Here is an 11,963-nt window from a genome sequence, read left to right as displayed (position 1 = left end):
CAGACCTTAATAGTGATATACAAGCAAAACATGGATATTTTTTTGTAATATTGTAAGAAAATAGTAGGTTGACATGCATCTAATGTGGAAATTATTTGCATTGTTAGGAAAAGAAACAAGTGTTTTCGAAATTCACTTTTAATTTCATCCTTGTAATGAAGTTATTTCCTCTGCTCATGCAACACTAACCCATCATGAAATAAAACGACAATAAAATGGACAATAAGTGATTTTTCAGAACCTAAAAAAAAAAATGCACTCAGGTGATAGTAGAAAAAGAGCATATTTAATGTTTATGATCCACATGCTGCAAAAAAGCACAATGTTCTCAAAGCACAAGCTATTATTATTATTATTTTTGAGGAAGGTATGATGGACAGAAGATCAAACACAATGACAGGCTCAGAAGTGGTTTCATATACAGATTAAACTCGTGTATAGATTATGACAGATATCACAATTCATGTTATTCAGTGCAGCAGTTGTATGAATCACATTATGGCTCTTGCTTACAAAGGAAGAAAAATTATTCATTAAAACAGTATTTCTGTCTCACTTAAACTGGCTTCACAAGGCTGAGGATTTATTCTGTCAAAAATGGTCACACTGTTGAATCAGACTCAAACTCACAGTAACAGAATTATCAGTATCAATGACCATGTAAAATGCTGCTGTAGGTTCAAGAAAAAGCTTGTCCTTACAGAACCACTTGATCTGCCAAAGCAAGTCAACCGAACTAAGCCCTAAAACATCTGAACATTCACATCAATAACTGAAAGAAGCTGCACTCAAGAATTCTTCAAAATATTACAATTCAACATATTATTTTCCACGAAATGAAACGACTGGCCGTTCGTTTTTTGCAGATCAAACACTTGTAAGAGCACTTTGGACGGAATCAGTGGTTGCACTCTTCACACAATAACATGTTTAAACTGATCACATTAGTTTCCAAAGGTTGTCCTGAGCTTCAAAGAAAAAAAACCAAACACGTTTAACATCACAACTCACTAAAACTTAGACTCTCAAGCTATGAAAACTACTGAAAATAATAATGGCAATAATAATAAATGAGTGCACACATCAAACATTTAAATAATCAAACAAAAGGCAGACAAAACCATGCAGCCCTGGCATATTCAATCAGATATGATGCAGCATTTCAACAAACTGGGATTGAAATGAGAAAGCTATTGTTTTAAGCATGTAAGCAATACTCTTGCGCACGTATCCAGCACGCTTATGCTCCTGTATTCAGTGGTAAGGCACTTTCTTCGGTCTTCAGGTGGAGGAGGTTTATCTGGAGTTGTAGTCTGGAGAATACAAGCGTAATCTTGGGCTTCCCTTCATGTCTGAAGACATGCTGTTGCTGAAGGGGCTCTCAGTCAGCTTAGCTACGCCTGAAAAAACACAAGCATTTACAATTCAGTGAGTAATCAAGGTTACAAATATTCCTAAACCAGAAGAAATAATAATAATAATAATACAAGTAAAATGTGGTAAAGTCCATCAGATCAGTTGCCACTTGTGTCTGTGTGCAGGTTGTGTTCTGAACAACAAGAGTATAGATTCTGCTGCCGGATACAGACAGTCAAACTCAGATGTTGCTCTGTCAGTGGATGTAAAGAAACGAAAGGTTACTGTTCGTAACTCTGTCTCTCTGAATCATCGTGTGGAGAGATCCACCTATAGAAAGGGCATCCGTACCTGACCTCTGGAGAAGCATCCAATTAATTCATTCGTTACATTTATATATATTGCTTTTCTCTGCACTCAAAGTGCTTTGCATAGAGTGGGGAATCTCCTCAACCACCACTAATGTGCAGCATCATGAGATGATGCGACGGCAGCCATATTGCCCCAGAACGCCCACCACACACCAGCTTCACCAGTCTGGCTTTGACAGGCAGGAGTGTGTGCTCAATGACCGATGAGGAACAGTATCAGTATCAGAGTGAAGCCGAGAGCAGGGAGATGTTCAGGGCTCTGAAGGATAACTCTGAAGGCTAACTGTGAAGGTTAACTCTAACTACTAACTGTGAAGGCTAACTCTAACTGCTAACTGTGAAGGTTAACTCTAACTGTGAAGGTTAACTCTAACTGCAAACTGTGAAGGCTAACTCTAACTGCTAACTGTGAAGGTTAACTCTAACTGCTAACTGTGAAGGCTAACTCTGTTAACTGTGAAGGCTAACTCTGAAGACTAACTGTGAAGGCTAACTCTAACTGCTAACTGTGAAAACTAACTGTGAAGGCTAACTCTAACTGCTAACTGTGAAGGCTAACTCTAACTGCTAACTGTGAAGGCTAACTCTGAAGGCTAACTCTGAAGGCTAACTCTGAAGGCTAACTCTGAAGGCTAACTCTGAAGGCTAACTCTGAAGGCTAACTCTGAAGGCTAACTGTGAAGGCTAACTCAAACTGTTAACTGTGAAGGCTAACTCTTCTGTGAAGGCTAACTCTAACTGTTAACTGTGAAGGGCTAACTCTAACTGCTAACTGTGAAGGCTAACTCTAACTGCTAACTGTGAAGGCTAACTCTAACTGATAACTGTGAAGGCTAACTCTGAAGACTAACTGTGAAGGCTAACTCTAACTGCTAACTGTGAAGGCTAACTCAAACTGTTAACTGTGAAGGCTAACTCTTCTGTGAAGGCTAACTCTAACTGTTAACTGTGAAGGGCTAACTCTAACTGCTAACTGTGAAGGCTAACTCTAACTGCTAACGTGAAGGCTAACTCTAACTGCTAAACTGTGAAAGCTAACTGTGAAGGCTAATTCTAACTGCTAACTGAAGGCTAACTCTAACTGTTAACTGTGAAGGCTAACTCTAACTGCTAACTGTGAAAGCTAACTCTAACTGCTAACTGTGAAGGCTAACTCTAACTGCTAACTGTGAAAGCTAACTCTATCTGCTAACTGTGAAGGCTAACTGTGAAGGCTAACTCTAACTGCTAACTGTGAAGGCTAACTAACTGCTAACTGTGAAGGCTAACTCTAACTGCTAACTGTGAAGGCTAACTCTAACTGCTAACTGTGAAAGCTAACTCTAACTGCTAACTGTGAAGGCTAACTCTAACTGCTAACTGTGAAGGGCTAACTCTGAAGGCTAACTGTGAAAGCTAACTCTAACTGCTAACTGTGAAAGCTAACTCTAACTGCTAACTGTGAAGGCTAACTCTAACTGCTAACTGTAAGAAGCCTGATGGATGGACGCAGAGAAGCCATACATTTTACATTTTGGTGTAATTTTTTTAAACATTATAAACTAACCATGAAAAACGTAATATAAAATTCTGAATTTCATGACTCTAAGTAGACGGTGGAAAAATGTATAATAAATGATATGAATGTTGTGATTGAAATAATAAACATCCCTTAAATGTGTAATTTCTAGCGGCATCTAGTGGGGAGGTTGCGAATTGCAACCGACAGGAAGTGATGTCGTCGTCTGAGACAGCGAGAGTAGCCAGTTAAGCAATGAGGTTTCTTTGCTTAACGATATGTTGTTGCGAATATTAATTGTTACTTCTTCATCATTGTGTCAGTGTTTTATTCGCTGACTTTAGCTAGCTTCTTTGCATGAAGAACAACAGTGTCGAAATGCGTTTGTCCGTTTAGGGCCACTGTAGAAACATGTGGATGTAAGGCGACCCGCGGTGTGTGTAGAGAGAAATGCTCATTCTAAGGTAATAAAACAACGGTTCATTAAGTAAGGTCTTTATACGCCACTGAAAACATAGTTATGAATATGATATTGCATTTCTGTCACAGATCCTCCTAAATATTACACAATGCACCTTTAACTTTCTTTAGCACACACAGAATTGTGTTGCACATGTTATACTGCATAAAGAGGTCAGGTGTTAATCGGGCAGCATTTATTGGGGTTATACTAGGTTACAGTCTTGCAGGGGTATTCTCCAGATGCATGTACCTGTGGGAGGCGGAGTCTTCTGGATGAATGCAGGATGATTGACAGGATCTCTTGGAGAAAACAGCAAATGGCACACTATAGAATAAAGATAGATAATTGTTAAAATGAAAAAGAAGGAAAAAGGAATAATCACTGTCCTAAAACCCATCATCCGTGATATTAGAAAGTGTTGCAGGATATATGGAAGCATTTACCGATGATGACAACAGCAGTGGCAGCCAAAAGAGCGAATAAAGTGAAGAACATCACTTGATAGGAGTCGATAAACTGCTGAAGAATACTGGGCCCGTCTGCTCCATCTACCATTTGTGCTACGAGAAAAGGTGAAGAAGCATGCGTTTATGAGCAGTCTGGTGTAAACCGGTGACAGCCATTATGAGACTGAATGCCAGTGGACGGTGCAATGATGTATAACCATTTATATATTATCAATAGTTATACATTATAAATAACTGCTCTAACTGTCAGTCATAAGCAAATTAATTTGCTTGTGTGACATCACAAATCCCACAAAATCCTAACAAGCCATTTTTTGGAGCTTGGTTAAAGGAACACTCCACCGTTTTTTCATATTAAACTATGTTATTCCCTTAACTAAGACGAGTTGAAACATACCTCTCTCGTCTCAGTGCGTGCACTCAATCGCTCTGGCGCGCGGCGACACTTTGATAGCACTTAGCTTAGCCCAGTTCATTCATTAGGGACCAAACAGAGATGAAGTTAGAAGCGACCAAACACCTCCACGTTTTCCCTATTTAATGTGTTTGGTCGCTTCTAGCTTCATCTCTGTTTGGTCCCTAATGAATGAACTGGGCTAAGCTAAGTGCTATCAAAGTGTCGCTGCGCGCCAGAGCGATTGAGACGAGAGAGATATGTATCAACTCGTCTTAGTTAAGGGAATAACAGTTTAATATGAAAAAACGGTGGAGTGTTCCTTTAAATAAATGCTGTTTTCTGAGGAGGATGAGCTTAAGCTAAGAAACATGCAAAGGTCTTTGCACTATTAAAAAATCCTGCAAATGTTAAAGGATAATCATATTTCTCATGTCATGACCCCTCTAACTACATGGCTACTACATAATTATATCTTCTTAAACAGCTATTTTTGGCCATTCAATTGGGTGCCCAATAAGATACTACAATTAAAGACTATTTGTTAATGTAGTCTTAACCTTAAAAACACTTCTTCCTATGCTGTCAGACTGGTGTGGAGTAACAAACCTTGCACAGAAGTGCCGCTGGCTGCCAGATGCATGACGGACACTGGGATGATCAGCACCTGATCACTGGACCCGCTGCTCACGGACACCGATGCCGTCAGAGCTCCCTGCGGCTTCACCACACTGACCGTGTATCTGATAAAGCTCGGGAAGCTCTGGGAAACCTCCTTCTGCTCCAACACAACTGCAGGAGAACTGCTCTTCACCTAAACGTCACAGAGCCAGATCCACATGCACACGTTATTTGAGCAATCTCAGACACAATGATTGTCCAGACAGCAACAGCAGAGCGAGAGGAAGGTGCAAGCATTACGTCCAGCTGCTGCAGAGCGGTCGGCGTCCCGTAGATGGTCAGATCAGCAGACGTGTGCTGGTTACTCAGGATGATGTCCGTCTGATCCGCGTAGATGCCTGGATTGACGGGCAGTCGAGCGCTGATCTGCTGACCGGTGAAGTGACCCTGCACACCGGCCGTGACGTCCACGTCAGTCATGGACATGCTCAACACCTTCACCTGCTGCTCATTCATGGGCTTGAAGCTCAGCGCACAGCTGTAGAAACCTGACGTTCACAGGAGAGAAAGATGCATCATTAAAACGTTGATTTATTCACTGAAATGGCTGAGGTCCAGGGCAGCCAGAGGTCAACGGTGGAGAGACCTGTGCTGGGGTCAAACGCGGTGCGAGTGTGGTAGACGTCATGAGCAGAGAAATCCACGGCGCTGCTGGTGAAGCGCAGGTGACAGCTGATGGAGGACTCCGGGTGGAGCAGAGCGATGCTGTCCGCCTGGGACGAGGAGCAGGTTCCTGAGGACACAACACAACAATCAATGCTATGATGATCAAATACAACACAACACATGTTTAACAATCTTTTACATTTGCATGTTCATTTAGCAGACACTTTCAGTTCATTCACAGAAAACAAGTATTCAGCATTTGTGATTCTTACGAAGCAAATCCATGTGTTGCTAGTCCCATTTCCATTTTCCCCGTTTTATCACTATAATGTTTGCATCTAATCAATTGAATTAATAAAACTTAAACAAGGCCTGGTTGAGCAGCATTAGAGAGGATATAAAGGGGCGGGACATTTCCCTAAGCGCTGCCAATCACAGCACATTTCGTATTTCGGAAGTAGTGGCTTCATCGAAAACGAAGCGTTCTAGACAGACTGGGCAGAGAGGAGCTGTAATAATGTAAAATATATGAAAAATAATTATTTTGTTTTTAGGGTGTACTATAATATGTTTTCATACTTGATTGTTCAAAAAACACATTTATGACTTCACATAAAAGGCCATAATAGGACACCTTTAAAGTGACAGTTATTTTCGAATGAATATGAAATAAAATGAGCTTAGCTAAATGAACACAAATCAGCTTCAACAGACATGTGAATGGCTGGAATAACTACAATGCCTAAAACTACATGGCATCAAAAACACGTTTTAATTAGAACAAAATCTCTTACACAAATATGGATCCACACTTCACGGCGCTTTGAGAACACAAGTAGTCAAAACTATTTACTTGTGAGATTAAAAAAGGGGAGTGAAACTGGCTTACTGTCTTTAGAAACCCAAGCTAAACTTTTAACATTATCGAGATAATATTGCAATCAATGTATCGGCCTGCCCTATTCTGCACTAAGTTGATGATATTTATTGTTTTTATTGCAACAAACACTGATCAGTTGTGTTATACGTGAAAACAGATTTGATCATACACATCAGAAGGTCAGTGCATTAAGGCAGGACACACAACGTCTCGCAAACACAGCACATAAGCATGACCCTCCATGAGCATGAAGTCAGTGTGAGGACTACAGCGATTCAAGCAGTGATCTGTACCAATGAGGTTGCTCCCTGTGTCCCTGGTTGACATCAGGACTTTAGAGTCTCTGTCCTTCTTCACCGAGGGAGACATGACAGATGTCCGAGTCGCACCTTCAATAAAAACCTAAAGAAAACACAATGTTTCAATGCAATTACAATAATGACCAAGACAGTTTAACAGGAATCACCATTTAGACCACTGTCTTTTCATGATTTTTCCTAAACATCTTCTTCGAATATCTCCAAACGGAAGGAACTGATTGCGATGAGCTTGGATGTCCCATAAGCGCTCACCTCTCTGTAAGTGCGGAGTTGTCCTGGTATGTCGTAGTAGACGGTGACGGTGCCCTTGTCTCTGGCCACTGCGGCTCCGGTCCTGGGATCGACCTCCAGCACAGCACTGGATGAGGAGCTCCACACACCTGACGCACCTGACCATGACAAACACAACACAACACGACACTCAAACACTCACAGAGAGACAGGCTGAAATAAAGTAGTGTCTGTGTCCTCTCTTACCCTCCTGATTAATAATCTGTGCAGAAAAACACACAACATCTCCCACGAGCAGCCGCTGGGCTTCGGCGGGATGAATGGCATGTTGGACGGGTAGAGCAATGAAGTCAGCGAGTCCCGCTTGCTCCGAGTCCCAAACTCCCAGCAGAGTCAGACCCACATTGACCGTGCGCACCGTCAGCGTGCCGTTACTCGAACCCTTACCGACCTGCACCAAATCATCCCTGCACACACGATACAGAAATCGTTATGAATTAAAATCATTCATACAAAAATACTTTATTACAATTTAAAATTAATAAAAAAATGAAATAATTCATGGATCAAATATTTTTCTTCATATTCTTTTGCATAAATATACATTTTAATTGTCTGCAATTACCACCTTTAATATAGTATATTAAAATGTTCAGATGCATTTGCAAATAAACATTCATTTATATAATGCATATCTGTTTAGATTACTATTAAATTCAAGCAATCGTCTACACTGCTAGCGTCGTCACTGTCGACACGGTTGTCTTTCTGGTGGCAAAAGTCAAAATCCACTGAAAAAGTGGTAACTGCAACTTATTTCAAGGATCTATTTGTACTTGATCAAACTTTTTTGCATTATTTTCCTCTGTGAAGCTGCTTTGAAACTATCTGTATTGTAAAAAGCGCTAAATGTGACTTGACTTGATCTAACCCAGTGGTTCCCAAACTTTTTAGAGTGGCGTACGTCCTGGGAGGTTCATGATCCTTCTGCGTACCCCTCTCTTCCACTTAGTCATACCTCACTGCAGTCATACCTTTCCCAGTAAGAGACAGTATTTGCACCCTAAATTGATTTTCCAGTGCACTTTTTTTACCTTTATGAATAAAAAAAATGTTCAATAGAGAAATATGCAATGATGGTAAAAATGAAGTGGTACTTTTGAATATTAAACTAAAACCGCCAGTAGGTGGCAGTAAGTCACTGTCTTAATGAGCAAATAATTCATTCATTCAGTAATGAAGCAACTGGCTGTATTTATGAATGAATCATTGAATAATTGACTCTCACGATTCGTTCAAAGCTGCAGAATTGTTCACGAACACAGATGTGTGCTGTAGTTCTGCAGTGGCTTTCGTTGGAACTATTATTTCATTACAAAATAGAGTAAATACTGACAGTACTGTGTTTAAAGTGTATGTTTTGTTTGTTGACCTGTTGTAAAAATATCACATTTGCAATAGTGTGAATCGTGTGGATATTTGGGAACAATTGCATTCTTGCTCGTTACCAGAATCATATAAATCGATCTCAATCCACTGTGTCTATATTTGTTCTTCATGCGAAATTTTCATACTAAATCCCCACTTCTACAAAGGTACATTGTCTAGAACGGCAGTAATGTAGTGAGATTTGCTAGGGAAGCAATACTCTGCACACAGCCTATAACATGCTTGTTTGGATGCAGTCAGTTTTCACTGCAAAGGATGAGATAATTTGATTGGATGTTATGCATTTACAGTATTTTGCCAGTTTGAAATACATGCTCAGTTTTTATATTATTTTAAGGTAGGGTAGAATTAAATGAACAGCAAGACTCAGCATTTTGTATGTGCACCCCCTTCTGTCACCTCACTTACCCCAGTTTGGGAACCACTGACCTAGCCCATAAAAATGACTTCCTTTGATGCACTTTGTCAGGGTAATAATCAGATTAAATGACATTTTAGACGTGCATTAAACAGATAATTTAGATGTTCTCACATAAAGCACATTATTTAGGTAATGTGAAAAAAACTTTTTATAGCACGAACTGCAAAAACATGAACAGTTTCCTGTGATTGTAATTCCTGTGTAAATTCATTGACACAGTCTTGCATTAATATATTAAATCGGCCTACATTAAATGTCCGTGGCAGACGAGGGGGGGCAGCACTGATCTTGCAGTGTAGGGACCAGAGCATGTGAGCGGAGTGGAGCGGGAGCGAGCGGGGAGCGCGAGCGGGCGGATCTTGGACAGAGCGCAGAGCGGCAATTTCAAAAGGACGGAGCGTCGCATTTCCCGCTCCAATTTCGCTCCGCTCCGCTCACACCACGAGTCTGAAGCATGCTCAGTCAAGCCTGACCCTGAATCCATTTGTCTTGCACAGTCATCAACAGTAGACTATTTTCAGGCAAAACTCAGCTCAATAATGGAGTTCAAAAAGTAAAATGAGAATTCATACAGGTGTAGCCTATCAATATAAGTCGCTCCGGAGTAGCCTATAAGGCGCATCAGTCAAAAAATGCGCCATGAAGAAGAAAAAACATAGGCCTAGCCTCGCACTGGACTATAAGTCACATTTATTTAGAAATTTATACAAAAAAAAAAAAAAAAAAAAAAATTTGTTATGGACGGGACAGTTCTCCATTACGGACGTGAGCGCTCTGAAAGCGGCACTAAGACTGCTTTAAAACTTTCACTCAGACCTCAAACAGAAAGCACAAAGCCTGTCTTTAAATTTAATTTCGTTTTGTATTAATTGTATCTTAATTTTAATCAAGGTTTCATCAACCATTGTCTGGATTTAATAAGAAGTAAATATATTAGAAAATAGATAACCACGATACGAAGGCGCCGGCGTGAATCTGGAGTTTGTCTCATGAATGAACCGAAACTCAGCGTATAGCCTACTTGCCTCACACACCTGAGACATATATATAAAGCTTGAAATGTCTACTTTTAAACAGAACAATTCAAAACGAAAGAAAACAGACTGCTCTCCCGTATGAAATGTGCATTTCTCTCAGGCGCGTTCACTACTGCGAAGATCACGAGTCAGCATCTTTCCAGCCGACAGACATAAAAAAAATTAAAATGTCTTCTGCTATATTTTACATATTCATAATCATTTTGCCGGTTCGTTGTGACAGCTTTTAGGTGCCCTTACATGTTACGTGAACGCATCAGCACTGAAAACATAGAGATTTTTTTTCTTTTGGGGGCATTTTGTTTGTTTTCAGACTTTCTCATTTGCCTGCGCGATGTTAGAGGACGCTGTTAATAAAGTTGCGAGTAGGCCTACACATTGGATTCACGTTTATTATTATAGGCTATTTAAAAAAATACCCCAGTTTTTATGCCAGTCGTATCATTTTAATCATTTTTGTTGTATTTATCCGCCACACACCTTGAAGGCCGGTCCGTGTCTGATATTGTCTGATTTTAAACCGGTCCGTGGCGCAAAAAAGGTTGGGGACCGCTACAAGTGATATACATGTAGATTTTTTTTCCTTTTTTGGAGCGAGCGGGGGGTGATTTGAGTGGAGCGCGAAGCAAACTGCGTTGAGCGCTGAGCGAAAATGAGCGGAGCGGCCTGATGTAGCTTTGAGCGGGGGAGCGGAGGGGTGAACAGTTCAGTGAGCGATGAGCGGAGATTCTCACCGCTCCACTCCGCTCACATGCTCTGGTAGGGACTGTGAGTGTTTGCATGTCATGTAAGCTTGCAGGCTTGATTTGCTGACGGTGCGGCACCTGTTGGTGGAGAAGCTGAGCAGTGAGTTGTGGCTGTGTAAGGTTTCTCCTGTGCTGTCGTGGAAGTGAACGGTGAAGGTCAGAACGGCTCCCAGCGGGATGGCGGACACAGTCTCTCTGTTGGACGTGTGCATCACTGGACTCGTGCTCAGACGCAGGTATGATACGGTCACCACCTTAAACAACACAACACAAACACTGCTGATTCAGAACAATTACCAAAACATTCAGTTAAGATCTACTGTGAATTACCAAATATAAATATGCGAGTGATAATGTGCTTATCCTCTATTTTGTTCTCCATTAAGGACACGTTTATTAGGTTCTGTAAAATGCACTTAAAATTAGCTAAAAAGATCATCTGTTTGAAGACTGTATTGCATCATGCATGTGGTAGTGTTACCTTCACAGCGATGATGATGGTTTGATTGACGCCGAATGTTTCCTGCGAGCTAATCTGTAGGGATGCTGTTCCTGTCAGAGATCCAGATGTCAGAAGACCTTTATCATCCACCTGAATGAGAGCAGCTCTGTCCGGACAATCCAGCACGCGGTACGACAGGGACCCCTGTCCATCTCTACAGGAAATAACACACAGTTGACACGCAAACAAATACAAAGAGAGACAACAAAAAAAATACACAAACTGAACCAATTTTGTCAATTAAGTTACTCAATATTATTCAATGGATCTCTGGAATACTTAAATCTATGGAAGCTTGTTTCCGCCACAGAATAAACAATAAAAAAGGTAATTGCGGCTTTTTAATCTCACAATTCTGACTTTTTTTCTCACAATTGAAAGGTTACATCTCACAATCCTGTCAGAATTGCATGATATAAAGTCGCAATTGCGAGAAATAAACTTGCATATTTATTGCAATCCTGACATTATAACACAATTGGGAGTTATAAAGTCTGAATTGCGAGTTTATTTCTTGCAATTGTGAGTTTATGTCTCGTAA

General features: G+C 40.6%; 1 protein-coding gene across 1 annotated transcript in view; it reads right to left on the bottom strand.

The window, feature by feature from the left end:
* Positions 1-267: 267 nt before the first annotated feature.
* The window catches only part of nup210 (nucleoporin 210), a 47,928-nt gene continuing 36,232 nt past the window's right edge, over positions 268-11,963 (bottom strand). Inside the window, exons 30-40 of the mRNA XM_084429140.1 lie at positions 11,402-11,576; positions 10,999-11,174; positions 7,514-7,734; positions 7,289-7,425; positions 7,010-7,118; positions 5,817-5,963; positions 5,471-5,718; positions 5,159-5,363; positions 4,132-4,248; positions 3,938-4,012; positions 268-1,400 (exon numbers count right to left, since the gene is read on the bottom strand). Coding sequence (XP_084285266.1) covers positions 1,297-1,400; positions 3,938-4,012; positions 4,132-4,248; positions 5,159-5,363; positions 5,471-5,718; positions 5,817-5,963; positions 7,010-7,118; positions 7,289-7,425; positions 7,514-7,734; positions 10,999-11,174; positions 11,402-11,576 — 1,714 coding nt within the window. The 3' untranslated portion in view covers positions 268-1,296. The remainder of the gene's footprint in view (positions 1,401-3,937; positions 4,013-4,131; positions 4,249-5,158; positions 5,364-5,470; positions 5,719-5,816; positions 5,964-7,009; positions 7,119-7,288; positions 7,426-7,513; positions 7,735-10,998; positions 11,175-11,401; positions 11,577-11,963) is intronic.

The sequence above is a fragment of the Rutilus rutilus genome (genome assembly GCF_951802725.1).
Source record: "Rutilus rutilus genome assembly, chromosome: 13".
NCBI classification, from domain to species: Eukaryota; Metazoa; Chordata; class Actinopteri; order Cypriniformes; family Leuciscidae; genus Rutilus; species Rutilus rutilus.
This window is presented reverse-complemented; position numbering and strand designations above follow the sequence as displayed.